General features: G+C 38.3%; 1 protein-coding gene across 29 annotated transcripts in view; it reads right to left on the bottom strand.

Moving 5' to 3' along the window:
* Positions 1-424: 424 nt before the first annotated feature.
* Positions 425-15,829, bottom strand: part of Nrxn3 (neurexin 3) — a 1,683,426-nt gene continuing 1,668,021 nt past the window's right edge. For 11 of the 29 annotated variants that reach the window (XM_031355959.1, XM_031355958.1, XM_031355966.1 and 8 more), the window contains one exon: positions 425-3,891. In XM_031355959.1, coding sequence (XP_031211819.1) covers positions 2,966-3,891 — 926 coding nt within the window. In that variant the 3' untranslated portion in view covers positions 425-2,965. Of the gene's footprint in view, positions 3,892-12,328; positions 13,010-15,829 lie in introns of all 29 variants that reach the window. The other 18 variants (XM_031355973.1, XM_031355974.1, XM_031355975.1 and 15 more) reach the window with 3 other exon arrangements.

Genomic DNA, 15,829 nt, shown 5'->3' with positions numbered 1-15,829 from the left:
TTGTAGTTTGTTCTGTACTCTGATGGGAAGTTTAGCAAAAAGGACACCCCAAAGCATTCTGTTTAAGGTTATGTCTGAATATAATTATTGAATAGTGCTCAAAGTGTTTTGACTTATAGAAAACACTCAAAGACGGTTTCAATAGCAAAGCGTCCAGCAGTGTTTTTCAGAATACAATGCTTCTACCACCTTTCTTACCTTTCAGGAATGCAGGTACTCCTCCTCTTTGTCCATCATAGCAGTCTGAACACAAAGCCGTCAGGTAGACAGAGGACTAACTCATCTCATGAATATGCCCTTTGGATCCCTCTATAGTTAGTATGAGGTTCTCATTTCCTCTGCTCTTAATAAAGTATGACCCACTTAGCTGTGTGCCCAATCTTTTACCAACATTAAGAAAATAAATATGCACCTTCACACAGGGTTTTGGGAAGAACATTTTATTGCTAAGCATATCCATGAACGAAAAAGCAAATGGGAAAGAAAAGAGAAAAGGAAAAAAGAAAAAAGCAGGAACATCACAACATTATGAAAAAAAAATCTCTTTCAGGGTCTGCAAAGAACACAACAGGTATCCAATGAAAAGCTCGCGTACAGAATGCACAAGTTCCCATAAAACTGTCCAAATATTAACTTACACTAAAAGGAATATAACAAATGAGTGTTTACTCCGATTTAAAAAAAAAATGGAAAAAGAAAGTAAGAAAGGAGAAGGTCAGTTCACAAGATCTCACAACTCCAAGAACAGCAATCTGTCACAGACATCGAGATATAGTCAACTTCATATAGGCCGAGCCATTTATCTAAAATCGTGCTTAGATATCCTTTTACAGTCCTGTCTTTTTAATGACAACAACAAAAAAGGAAAACTCTTAACACATTGAAGTCTCAGATAAGGAGGAACCCCGCTTTCCATACACATCAATAGAGGCTACTACTGTTTTAGACTGTGCCTTCTGCCCCATGTCTTTAAGATATTAATTTTTCAAAGTCAAATATTCATGCAACTTACAAAGACCAGCAAGAGTAGATTTCTAAATCTAAACAGCTGATTGGTTTTCATCTGTACAAAAGAAATTGTATATGCCTGCCCCTCCAAATGACACACTCCACCTCTGTGCAAGTATGTGTCTTGTTTTATCTTCTTGTTTTTTGAATGGCTATGGCCAAGAAACCAGTTTTTTTTTTTTTTTTTAAATTACTCTGTACATTGTTTCCTCTTTACAAAAAGAAGACAGAAAGAGAATTTGGGACACAAACCAAATAAACAGACAGAAAGGAAGTAACAATTTGTAAAGCAGTATGTACATACATGACTAAGGGATTATACCAGCAAAAATGTAGTAAAATATGTAAACAAAATCTGAGAAGTTTCTGTTGTTTGTTGTTTAAATTCTCTTTGACACAGTTAACTGTGACAAAACGAAAACTCACACTTTCTTCACATTTTAAGGTTTACTTTTTTGTTGTTTTGTTATTTTTCTTTTAAAATAACATTCTCATTCCTCTTCAAGACTTTAACAGATTTCTGTGTCAGTCATCCCATCAAACATACCATGATAAATATATCTGTATATATATATATTTATTTATATATATTATACTATTAAATTCCTTTTTGTGTGTGTGTCACAGCAGCTTTATTCATTTATTTATTTGTCTTTAAAAAAAGATGGGCGAAAGGAGACATGAGGAGATGGAAAGGATTTACTCACATCAGGCTACAAAGTTAAACCATATGGAAACCGTTATCATGTTGGGGGTAGGGTGGGGAAATAACTATGGTTTTCACACTCGGCCATGATGTGGCTTGTGTGACCACTTGTGGTTGTGTTACAAGTTGGGAACTCCCCTGCAGTCTGTTGAAACAGACACTAGCATTGTCTTTTCGGGTTTTGTGGTTTTTTTTCTTTGTTTGCATGCATTTCACAGATCCAGTCCGCCCCTTTCCCTCACTCCCTTCCCATGGAAAGGTTCTGCTTTAATTCATGGGGCTTACATTTCCCCATTCACACATTTTGGGTTGATGGACAGGAACAGTATTTGTTAAGTGAAACCAACAGCTCCAATAACACCAGCCCCACAACCCATCTGTTGTAGGTTTGAATGGCAAATATTGGAATTAGATCTTGGGGACCTGCTTTTCAAATGGATTGTCATCCCACATGGGTTCACCAAAGCATTAGGAAACTAACAATCAGTTCTAGAGACACCACAACCTGCTACATGAAGGGAATGCCATGGTAGATTTTAAGTTCATATGGCAAGAGTCTCATACTTTTTTCTGTGTGTTTTATTTTTTCTTTTCTTCTTATGTGCAGTCATTGTCAAAAAAATAAATGAAAACCCAAAAGCTATTTTCCCCTCAGATCTTGGAAAGTTACACGCACACTGGTCAGAACCAGATAAGGGTATTTCTGGGTTTTTTTTTTGTGTGTGTGTTGTTTTGTTTGTGTGTGTATTTTTTTAAAGCGTTTTTCTTTTCTCATTTTTTTGTTTTTGTTTTTTTACATAATTAAACAAACAAACAAACAAAAAATAACCCAACATTGTTACAGTCAAGATTCACAAACATCATTACAGACTCACTTGGAGCTATGAAACAAGTAAGCCATATATAGTCTTCTACCCCTTTCCAAATGTCCTGGAGAGAAGGAAGCTTCCAAGGTCATGAGGAGTCATGGACTTGTTCCAGGGCACTAAGTGTGTGCTTTATGATACAGCAGGGCAGAGAGAGAAGTTTCTGTCTTCGGGCCAAGGCTACAACCTTGCAGCATGGCTCACCATTACAGAGAGAGATACACCATCGTATGTGTCCTTTTAAAAATGGTTTTTCCCACCATAGTCGTGGTATACCCCATCTCACAGAACACATCCAACAAGTTAAATCTCATTGTCAAAGTATTCAGGTGTGTGTATAGAAATAATTCTGTTTTAAATTCGCATACTACTGGTGGTGTTATGTTTACACATAATATTCCTTGTCCTTGTTTTTCTGTTTCTTATGGCCGCTCTTGGAGCTGGCTTGCTTCTCCTTCATGAGCGTGCCGTTGCTCTGGGCCGAGTTGCTGATGTAGTTCCTCGTCTCGTCCACTTGATAGGACCCCTCGTCCCTGTTCCTGTACTTGTACATGGCGTACAGGAGGATCAAGATGCAGAGGGCGGCAGCAGCCACAATGCCGACGACCATCCCTGTTGTACTGCTGGACTCCCGGATCACCTCTGAGGCCCCCGGAACCCGTCTGATTCCTGGCTCCGTGGGGTTTGCTGTGGGCACATTACGGAACATGGGGGAAGTAATTAGTGGGCTCTTCAGTTTGGTGCTGTCTAGCTCATAGGCAGTGGGCAACGGAAGCAAGACTATATCAGGCTGGGGTTTGAGATCACGGTTATTCATTTTGCCAGCTGGCAATTTGGGCACCATCCCAGACGAGGAGGACGCTGTGAAGCGGATCAGCTCAGGGGACAAAGAGGTGGTTGTAGTTCTACTAGTTTCCGAGACTTTGTTAGGTCTAAAGTCCTTGGATTCCCACTTGGGCGCATGTGCTTTGTAGCCACCTTCGAAGATTGAAGTGGAAAGACTCTTATCTGTTACCAAGGAGAAGGTGGTGTAAAAATCTTCATCATCAGTAGGGGGCAGGTTAGAGTCAAAGGTTTCCCCTGAGCCATACCCAGATATCACCAAGCCATCATCATCACAACCATCGCTGCCTTGGTCCGACAAGCAAGGTAACCCCGCCTCAGAGGTCATGGACAGGGAATCTTTGGTGGTCTCAATAATGGTGAGGAGGGGGCGGAAGGTAGGGGGGAGTGTAATGGAGGGTACACGAGTAGCAATAGGAGGGGTAGCTAAAGGGTCTTCTACAAGAAGAGGAATAACTAATTCACCTCCTGGGATTGAAAAGAAAAAAAAAAGACATAATTAGTACAGGCATTAACACAGTTCATCATTACTCTAATGAAGGCAGGGCAGAGGTGATGCTTCGGAAATTACTATAAAACGAGCTGTATCTGCATATGGATAATGTCTGGCTATTGCCTTATTATTCTGGGCTGAGATAGAGCTCATTATATGCATCTGCCTATCCAAAATTTGGAACCTTGAAATCATAGCCTTAGATTTTAAAGATACTCTCAAGTGATGTCGAGTGGCAGAATCCAAACAGGCTGGTTTCAGGATCTTCTGGCAAGATGAAGAATTTCAGTGAATAATGTTCTTGGAAATACTAAGAAGACTTCATGCGTGTATTACATACACAGTGAGCTTTCTTAATGTCTTTATCAACATGAATATAACATTTCTTCAGTGCCTTCTTGGTTTCTATCTACTTGCTTTCAGGAGCATGAAGACGATCTATTATTTTCCATTTTACTGAGACCAAGATCAAGATCAAAGAACTCGGAAAGTTTCCTGTACTGCCTTGGGGCTACTCTAATTTCCCATTAGCTGAGAGACAGGAACAAACAACAGGCTTAAATGCTCATCCTGATGCATTTTGATTATGTATCTCTCGAAACTCCCTTGACTCTTAAAATGACAACTTGCCTTGCATTAGCATAAGATGTGACTTGGGTATTCAAGGCTTTTATGTCATATGAAATATATACTGAGCTAGAAGCTTCATTTTAAAACTGCCCAGCCTCATGTTTTGGTTGAGAAAAGTTGACTTAACAAAGTCAACTTTGAAATTAGTGATTCTTTTTCTATTTTTTCTTTCTTTCTTTTTTTTTTTTTTTGGTTTTTTGAGACAGGGTTTCTCTGTGTAGCCCTGGCTGTCCTGGAACTCACTCTGCAGACCAGGCTGGGCTTGAACTCAGAAATCCACCTGCCTCTGCCTCTCAAGTGCTAGGATTAAAGGTGTGTGCCACCACTGCTTGGCTGAAATCACTGATTCTTTACTAGAGTGGCAAAAATATATATTTACCCAGAAAGCTTCATTAGTATATGATTACTAAACACATGGACAGCAGGGAAAAAGCAATTTAAGAATGCTTCATAAACACACCGTGTCTTGCATATCACAGATGCAAGACATCCTCAGCTAGGGGAAGCTGCTAGTTTAACTCTAAGGCTGACACTTTCCTCGAGGTCAGCAAGACAAGGTCTCTTTAGCATCTCCTTTTGATTGAAGAAGAGCAATTTCAAGAAGTCACAACTTGTGTCCTGTCACTGCATTTATTCTAGAAAGACATAGTCTAGCCACATAATCTAAAATGGTTTTAAATCATAGATTCTTTTCAAATTCTGTAGAGCGATTCGCTGAGACAGTTTTCAGGTGGAATAACTTTTAGTAAATCCAGCTTCCGGCAGTGGGGGGAAGCTGAAGCACCATGTGCAGCAGCAAGCAACCCGTCAAACAAAGGAGATGCTCTACTTTCATTGACCTTTAGAGGAGAACAGTCTCTGAGATGAGGAGGAGTCCCTAGGCTTAAGGGAGAGGGATCTCTGGCTTTAGAAGATTAGGGAAGGTGATGTGGTGATATGGTATATATGGTGCGGCTATTTTCCTCTACAGGAGCAGTATTGGATCTAACCAAATTCACTCCCAGAAATAGTATAATTTCATTCTACAGTTAGAAAGTTGAGATGATGATACCATACTATCAGAAGGCTCTTTCTGAGATGGACTTAAAAGGCCCTTGTATGTGCTGTTGTTGGTAGCTATTTTTCTGAGATGGGATGACTAGAGTGCGTGTGCCTCTGTTAATAAATACACCCATTATTCAGGTACCTTCCTCCTCTATCAGCAACAAAGTCAGACTGGGATTTGCAGCAGGTTCAATGCTGCAGACTTCCAGGGACATTCCAGAGAGTGAAATCTTTTAAGTTTGCACAGTCTGCCATGAATCTTCCTATAAAGATTCATTCTTAGAACCGTTCCACTTGGCATCCCACAGCTTGTATCTTTAAACACCACCTGTGGTTCAGGAATATAGCACCTGTGCTGTCCTGGTTCCAGGTATGTTAAGAGGAGGGCCTGGTAGCAAAAACAGCAAAAGCCCTTTGGCTATTTCGCTATCCAGCCATTAATTGTGCTACTCAGCAAGAGAGAGTTGGTCAGGGGAATGTGCATATAATTTATGTGAATCATTCAGAAGGGCAGGGACAATAGAGAGTTGTATGATTATTTCCCACCTAACAGGTAATTATATTTTATGAACCAAAGTAAATCAAGTATCGTCCTGAGCATCTCAAGACAGTCTGTGGCCTGGAGTCTCAGCCTGAGCTTCTGTTCTAGGGCTCAGAGTTTGAACTGGTTGAGCCAAATGAGCTTTTCAGTGTTGTTTGCTGAGCTGAGCTTCGGGTTTGCTTCGCTGGGCCAGGATGCCTGTTTTTTTTTTTTGTTTTTTTTTTTTTTTTTTACATTGCGAACATATATAATTCATATACCTTGCGACTTAATACATAATTTACACACTTTTGCTAGTTTTTTTTTTTTTTTTTTAATAAATGGGATTTGGAGCTCAATTCCCTAAAGGTAAACTAACCCTAAAAACTAATCTTGCACAAACTATTTTTCTTACATTTGTAGGGCTAGGGAGAGAGGTGTGCATGTGTTGTGTTCAAGGTGATCTGGGTAGAGGGCAGTGTTTGGATGGAAGCTTGCAGCTATGAGGCAGAAGTAAGTACAACTTTACTTTCCAGGAAAGAACAAGACTGGGTGTTAATTTCAATAAGCTATTTGTGTGTCCTGCCTCTCTCTCTCTGCCTCTGTGTGTGTGTGTGTGTGTGTGTGTGTGTGTGTGAGAGAGAGAGAGAGAGAGAGAGAGAGAGAGGGAGAGAGAGAGAGGAGAGAGAGAGAATGGCACCTATGTGCCACAGGCAGTGTTCTATAGTCAGAGGACAATTTTCCAAACTGGTGCTGTATTTTTGCATTTTTGTGGCAGAGTCTCTTCTTTGGGGCTGCTGTGTGTGCTCTAGACTAGCAGGTCCTCAAGCCCGCAGGTGACTCTCCTGTCCAATCTCCACTTGTGGGTGTGCAGAAATTCCCATATAAAACACCGGTTCTGCAGTTTGGTAGGTCCTGAGGCACAGAACTCAGGTTGTCAGGCTTGGGAACCAAATGCTTTTACCTGCTGCTGTCTTGCTAACTTTGGGTTCCCTTTAATCCTGGCTAACAGGAACAAGCATTCAGCATATGGCTTCATTACCAGCATGAAAATTGAATTGTATATTCTTTATGGCTACAACAGAAACATACCTCTTAAGCAAGGGAGAAGAACATATTGAAGAGGAAGAATATCTGACTTGTTGAGAAGTGATTCATGTAAATATAAATCCAAACTCTTTGACCTTCAAAGAAGATAAAGATACCTATCTTCATGATCACTAGAGGGAATTTGTTTGCTATTTTACTGTACCACCTGAAACACTCACCTGGAGACTTAAATTTGACTGATTTTGTTTTGTTTTGTTTTGTTTTGTTTTCTTGTTTCAATTCTTGCTCAAGCTTCACATGGGTTGTTTAAAAATCTACAAAACTTGTTCAGCTTACAGTTGAATCAGGCCATTCCCCTTTGCTATTCTTTTCTCATCCAATATTCCAGCAAGTATCTCTGATTTCCAAACAAAGTAAAAATCCAAACTTTCCAAATAGCATAGAAGGAGGGCTTAAAGGCTTACTAACCAGCAGTTTCTAAAGGGCTAGAGAGTTCTACAGTGAGGTAAGAGCAGTTTATCTTAAACATAAAAAGAATATCATATCTTAAGTAAGATCCGAAAATCTTTCAGAATTATCTCTCCTTTTTTCAACACTTTGTTTTATCCTGGTGTTGTACTGATAAGACATTATAAACAATGCCCTCTGCCCAGAAAGCCTGAAGACAAAATTTGCTGGTCTCTACTTTCTGAAATTATAGAACCTTTCATATTTTTCTCCCTTGCCATTGCCAGGAATTAAGGCTGCCTGGAATTTGAAGTGAAGCTGCCTGGCATGGGAGGACCATTATTGCAAATGGGAATTATTACAGAGTAGGTAAAAACTTTCACATAGCTGTAGACATGAGAACTGCCTGGAACAGGTACATGAGTTAGTATATATAATTATGTTTAAATATTCCAATACTTATTTACTTAACTTATTTATTTAGTTGATGTGTGCATGTATCTGAATATGTGCATGTGATTGTTGTATCTAGTATATATTCATGTGTGGAAAGGGGTAGGAACATCTGCATACAATTGTAGATGTCATCTATAACTGCTATATTTCTCTGAGGTAGAGTCTCTAAAACAGGACCTTATGTTCCTCTACTAGGCTGGCAACCAGCACACCACAGAGATCCTCCCACCTCTGCTCTCTGTGGTACTGGGGTTACAGGTACACATATGACACCTGATCTAGCATGTTTAGGTGATGGGATCTGAATCTGGATCCATAGAGCAAACAAGCCCTTATAGGCCCCTACCTATCACCCTAGCTCTGTAATCAATTTTAATATGAACTTTTGTCTTTAAGAATTGAGATGAGTTCAGTATGTATTCAACCCACTGTATTTATGGGCTCAACAGTCAAGGATTCAAGAGACTTCAGATAGATATGCCCTTCCCCCATAGTGTCTTCACTGAATATGCGTAGATTATTTTTCCTATTATCACCCCCCAAATCCATATAGTCTAACAACTTTGCACAGCATGCTTTATTGCATTTGATATTTTAACTAGTACAGAGCATACTTAAAGACCAAGGAAGCTATGCAAAGGTCGTATGCAAATTATGCCTCTTGTTTTATTGTGGACATTAGATCTAGATATGTTGTCCAAGCAGTTCACAAACTTCTGGGCTCAAGCAAGAGCCTTACCTTCCCAAGTAGCCAGGATAATAGTCATAAACTGACATTCCTGACTGACTATGATTTTTGGTTTAAGGGATTGTCTTAGTTTCCTTCCCTATTGCTGTGATAAAGCATTCTGACAAAAACAATTTGAAAGAGAAAAGGTTTACTTTGGCTCATGATTCAAGGATACAGTCTATACGAGAGGCATATCACAGCCGGTGGGCGCTTCCGGGAGCTGGTCACATGACATCCGCAATCAGTAACAAAGGATGCTTGTGTTCAGTTTTCCTCTCTTATTTTTATATAGGTCATGATCCTGCTCCAGGGAATGATGCCACTCACAGCGGATGAATCTTCCTATCTCAGTTAACCTAATCAAAATAATCTTTTACAAGTGGACTCAGAATTCTATCTCCCAGGGACTTGAATACACACAAATGTTGGTACCTAGAACCAATCCTCCAGATCAACTGATCCAAGAGGGCATAAATGTATTCACATATTCACCTTCATATAAGATGAGGGGGCAAAGGGTGAATTTCTTAGGAATGATGTAATGGCTAATAATATGCTCCTCCTTTATAAAGACTATATAATAATCAACCCTGTCTCTAAGCTTAGAAAAGTATTCACACAGTCAAGTCTAATACTAACAGGCAGAGAGATATGAAACCTGGAATACATCAAAATCCAAATGTTTTATGTCATCTCTGGAATTTTCCTTTGGTTTAGAATAAGAACTATATGTATTCTTTAATGTTAGCATCTTAAAATCAGGAATATACATTTTTTTTTGACAAGGCTGTGCTTTTTCTTAAACTAGAGAGCTCACTAGGGATATAAAAGGTCTATTTTAGCCCTGAAGGCTGGCCTGCTTTTTTGCTCTATGAGTGTATTTATAGATATATAATTCATGCCTCTAGGGCTGATATCTAGCAAAAGGGTCTGTCTGCCATTGCAAAAGAGAGTGTATTAAAAATTCAATAGAACTCTTCTGAACTGTGAGGATGCTGTCAGTGATGGCGAATGTAGTGGGTCATCTAAAAAAAAAAAAAAAGCAAGAAAGAAAAAACAAGACCAGCATGAAGTTTCAATGTGGCTCCAGCCTCTCTGCCTCTCTGGAGACAGCTGACTCTGAAAGGTCACAAGCATACAAATAGAATGATGCTAAGCAGAGAACCTCTAGAGAGGACTCTATGCTCCAATTGCTGGAATTCTCTTATGTCTATTTCTGTTCTTTACCTTATCTCTGATTTGCATTATTCTAATCCACTCAAGATATAAAGACACTCATTTACATATTTGGTGTCATAGGAGTGAGTACTTCAATGCACAGATATGCTGAGCATTTTAAACATTAAATGGCTCTACATTGGTGACCTTCAGAAAAATCTTGCCTGGATAAACACAGCCAGTACTTGGTAGAGAAAACACCACTAAAACTTGAATGTATCAAAGGAGCATAATTTATATTTAACTTGGTGAGATTCTTCAGTTAAATCTTCTAAGTAACACATACACACATACATACACACACACACTCACTCACTCACTCACACAAAAAATATAGTAAATGGTTTATCTGGAAAGAATATAATTCAAAAAAGCTAGCAAATCTGGTTTCACATATGTCCAAGAAAGATGAGCCAAAACAGCTTAATATAATTATGTGTAGTAAACTAGGGGATGCCACGTAAAGTTTTCATTTTCTTATGACTTACAAGCTTTTGTTCTAAACTCATTTAGCCTAGACTCATGTTAGCATTGGAATTAAACTTATAAGCCTCATGAATTGGTTATCTTTCTTCAACTCCAAGGAAAATGGGTATAAAATGGAGTCTATTCCAAGCCACCATACACTCTACTGCCACCCAGAACTGCTATACTAGTTTTGTTAATATTTTGAACTATAGATACTCTAGTCATTGATCAGTTTCTCTGTCCTTTCTAATGCAGTGGACTTATATGTAAAGATATAAATACTCAGGGTTCAAGAGGCAATTTTAATCATAGACTTTGTGAAAGATTCATAATCATTCCATAATCTTGTATTTGGAAAAAAAGTGATTAACCTCTAAAAAATTAATAGTTTTTTTCAACAAACATAAAAGCCTTTAATATGATTAGGTATATTAATACCCCTTTCTAGAGAACTTTCTCTTTTAAACTTGAAATTCTATTCAACATGTCAAGCAGCATAAAATTGCTTGAGCTGAGGTGAAGAGAGCCCAGTCATTAAAGTTCCCTGGCTGAAAATACATCTATTCACCACTCAGTTTGATATTTCTTATAACAGTTCCAGGTAACAGTGATACCTAGAATTAAAATTATAACATGTGACTTCTTCATCTTAAAGATTGCATGGTGCCTCTCACCAGCCCTGCACTGTGATATGCAGCTGCTACACAGATCTAAATAACCTTAAGGTCCAGGCATTGTCTCAACCCAGAGTTACATAACAGTGACACCTACCCATCTTTCTAAGTCAAAGATGAATTATGAAAACCACTCTGCATCTTCTTGAAACAAGCCTAAGGTGCCTATGAAGCTTACCTGATTAAATTCTTCAGGATGAATAGAAAGGGAAAAGGAGAGGGAGACAGAGGAGAGGAGAGGGAAGAAGGGAGGGAGGATGCCTGAGCCTTCTCCCTATGTGTACATGATGCAATGTGCTTTTGCTAGAAGTTGAGTGTATTCATTGGAAGGCATCAAAATCATAGCACGACACTGTAAACACCTGGGATTCCTGATGTCTTTATTCTGAGTAAAATTGATTTGGTAGCCTGTGGTGAAGACGATAGCGTAATCCTGGAGAGCCACTCTACCACCGTCACTTGAGAGTACCTTATTTCCCCTGTGCTGAAAGAAAGTAAGATAAAGGGCTGATTTCCCTGAATATCTTCTAAGGAATTAAATTAAGGATGAAATTACCACTGATGATACTTGGAGCTAACTCAAGTCAATTTGGGGGGGTATGCCTTCCATTTGCTGTAACCAATTTTAATATCCCACTTTAGAGAAACCAATACTGTAAAGGCTTTTATAGTCAGCGGCTAAAAATAAGCTTAATGAGCTTAGACCAAGACTAGGCTTTGTTCAGTTGATAAGAACTGAATATGTTCTTTAATTAAAAGTAGAACCCCTATTGATTATTAAATGCAATTCAGCACAAATCAGAACAGTGAAAATAAAGCAAAAAAAAGGCCTAAATAAAATAAAATACTTAATATAGTTTTCAAAATCAAACATATAGAAGAAAATAAAACACCATCATAGCCAAAACAAATTAAGCAGAAGGATAGCAAATAATATTAAGAAGGCATTCACAAGTGTAAGAACACAAAACAAAGGGAAATAACAATATAGAAGCTGGGGGGGGGAGAGAGGGGAGAAAGGGAAGGGAGGGAGGCAGAGATAGAGAGAGAGAGAGAAAGAGAGAGAGAGAGAGAGGGAGGGAGGGAGAGAGAGAAAGAAGCAGAATTTCAACATAGGCAAAATAATTGAAATTATAACAGAAAAAGCATATCATATTAATTTATAGTCAACTTACATCAACAAATTGCCCGCATGTTTTTTGGCATGGAAGAAAAAAATTTACAAAAGAAAGTTGTGTAAGAATGCTCTTGGACAAATAGAATTGCCACATTCTTGAAACTTGTTTTTTGTTGTTGTTGTTATTGATGTTGTTGCTATTTCTTAAAAACTTTTGAGCAAAATGTCTAATTTTCCAAATATAGTAATTTACAACAGAGGATGATACGGGGAGTCAACAACACATACATTCACACCACATAACATGAAAAGAAAAAATCTGCACTTTAACAGTTTTTACTTTGGAGGGACTTAGGAGGGCACTGGTTTTTAAATTTAAAATAATTCTTTTTATGGCTGAAAATGGGAAAAAATATAATTTGCCTTTAAAAAAATCTACACATCTATCGGGTTTGAAATGAACTTCTTCATTGTAAGTTTTCAGATATATATTTAGATTTTTATTGTCTTTTTGACAAATTTTAGATTTTCCTTAATTTAGGGGAATGGATGACAGCACATAAATTTTAACAACGCTAAAGAAGGGGGGAGTATGGGAAAGGAGGGGTGCGGAAAGGGGAGGGGTGTGTCTATGAGTGTACTACACAGGAGATGAAGATGAGAGGGGTAAATGTGTAAGTGAGTCGCCATGTCCATGTAAGGGCGGCACGGAGTGATCTAGCTGCATTAGAGCTTCTGGCTGTAAGGAAGGGATGGGCAATATACAAAAACAAATGAGCCTACACATGCCCATCTATGAAAATCAAGAACAGAACTCTATCACTGACAATCTCACACACCCTAAGCTGCAACTTCTTCAACATGCAATTACTATGAAATCATTACATTTTCATCATGAGATTTTCAAATCATAAAAACACTTATACTTTTTTCCTCCTCCTCAAAATAGACAAATTACATAAAATAATATTACTAATACTCAAGATCAAAAGGTTAAAAGCAAAATCAAGGAGACTAGAGTTATGCATTCAAGTTGAACAACTTCATCGGCAGTCTCACAGCCTTATCTACAGCTGGGAGTGGAGAGATCCCCAGAGGGGATGAGAGGTACTGTGGAGCAGAGAGCCCACATTCCAGGCTGCTATTGAGACCTCTGTAGAGAAATAGTATGTTCCAAATGGCATCATCATCCACCTTGCAAAAACCGCCACCCATGATTTGTACTACTGCCAAAGAGACTGGCTCATCTGAAAGATGAGGATGTGAGGTCCTGCAGCTGAAGTTGTTCCATATTTAAAGAAAGAGTTTGAAAAAAAAACCGCAGAAAACAAGTCATAACTTTTTCTCGTTATTTTGGAAAATCAATTCTAAAGATAAAGATCTAGCAGTTAAAAAGAAATACATTGATATATATATATATAATATAAAAACATTTAATTTCCAAACAAGAAGGGAGAAAATAACAAAAAAAAAAAATTTTTTTTTTTTTTTTGAAAGAGATGAACAACCAGACGCACATGCTGAGAAGGCACAGACAGAGCAGTCAGGGGACATGGTTTTATATTCACATTATTTTTGCTGTTTTTTATTTGATTATTTTAGGTTTGGATCATCGATCCCCCCCTTTTGTGACAGCCAAACTTGAAAACAAATTTCGATACTTCTTTGGAAGCTGCATTTTGATTTTGTCTTTCTTAAAAACAATAAAATAAAAAGGGCGTGCAGTCTGGATGTACGTCCTAAGAAGATAGTTCAAAGAGAAGGCGGGTATTGTCTATCACCCCTGAACATTCAGGATGTCAATCAAGTTAACGCATGCTTAAAGTAAGTTGCATTTAGGGAAAATAGAGAAACAGAACAACGAGCTGGGTTAGGTAGAGAGGTCACCAAGACAAAACTAATTTGGGGTGAGCAAGAGGAATTGAGTTTTGATTTATGCTTTTCCAGTAGGGGTGAAACACTGCAGAGGACTTCCCTTCAGGTTTCAGGTTTCAGGTGCATTTTGTGTGTGTGTGTGTGTGTGTGTGTGTGTGTGTGTGTGTGTGTGTGTGTGTATCTGAAAAGGAGCCTATCGTGAAACGAATTGAAATAAAATATAGCAGTTCCCCAGTTTTTGGAACTTTTTCAGGGGACTTGCCTAGAAGGTATAATTTATCAAGTGTACCAGGACTGTAGTAGGTAACATTACTTCATGAGTATTCTTACTTTTTTTTTCTCCAAACTGAAAGAGTACCAATGGTTTATCAACAGGATGTCAAACTATGCCTAGTGAAAGGAAGAATAACTGATGTCCAAAGAAGACATTATCAGCATCAGTATCTACAATGATACATTGTGTCTGAGGGAAATGGTGTCAGTTTTCTAGAGACTAATTTGAGAGGAGGGAAAACATTACATCCAATCTACATGAAGAAAAGTAGACAAGAGCCTGTCGATGTCTTAAACCTGTGTGCACATGTGTTTGTGTGGTATGTGTGTGAGCACTGAGAGATGGATATTTAAAAAGGATAAAAGGAAAGAGGTTTTACAAATGGCCTCATCCCCTACTGGAAGAGATCACTGAAGTTATAATCATCATTATATCCCTGTGAGAACTACAATTTTCAACCAAGGACTGGGAAACCCGGGTAGGCGAACCCCAAAAGTAAGAGATTTGAGAGTGGGTCTGACAGCCAATTCCAACCACTTCAAAGAACTCCTTTGGGTGACTTTGACGAATTGAATAAATTTCGAAAATGAGGCCAACTTCTACCCCCTAGGAGACGCCCCTTTTATTATTTTATTTTAAACAGAATTGTAGTAATATGTCCCCATGGGTCAGTCCATACCAAGATTTTTAGTCTCTGGTTTAATAATGTTAATCATTATTTTTGGAACTTCACAAAATGAAGCAGAATATTTCTGAATGGAAGGAAGAAAATTCCAATATAAAAGGAAAAGGAAAACCCTTGTTGTCATTTGGTTGAGGTTTTGACTATCAGTAGTTTTAACAGTGAATTTTATTTAATGAGAAAATCTGGGAAGTGCTAAGGTAACTGGTTTTAAGGCATCAAATGACTCTCATAAGACTTCATTTGGTAATACTTACACAGACTGCATTTTGTTTCTCATGTCACTATTGAAAGCAGAAATCAAAGCTTGCCTAAGTGCAAAAGCTGAAGAATGCAGTCCTATCAGGGTATTCAGATTCCAGAATAATGGGTAGTGTTTGCAGGAGTCTATCATCAATTTGGGTCCCCTAGGGTTTCTGTGGAGTAATTTACCTATTTCAAAAACGCTTGTTTTAAAACTCTTACAAAGTAGGACACCACTTATTCTCCAGAAATCACTGGTTTGGACAATTCAACACACTAAAATTTAGGATTGGCACTTTGCAAATTAAAAAAAAAAAACGGATATGTATCTTTTTAAATCCATGGAAGCCATAATTTCAAATGAAGCCAACACACCCTGGATATAGAGAGCCTATCAATTTTTATGATACAAGTTAGTATCCAATCATTAGTAGCCAAATATGAATCTGCTTTGCTCTCTAATGCAATATACAAAATAATACTGT

This window comes from Mastomys coucha, unplaced genomic scaffold (genome assembly GCF_008632895.1).
Source record: "Mastomys coucha isolate ucsf_1 unplaced genomic scaffold, UCSF_Mcou_1 pScaffold6, whole genome shotgun sequence".
Lineage (NCBI taxonomy): Eukaryota > Metazoa > Chordata > Mammalia > Rodentia > Muridae > Mastomys > Mastomys coucha.
Note: the sequence above shows the minus strand (reverse complement) of the source record. Positions and strands in the feature narration are given on the sequence as shown.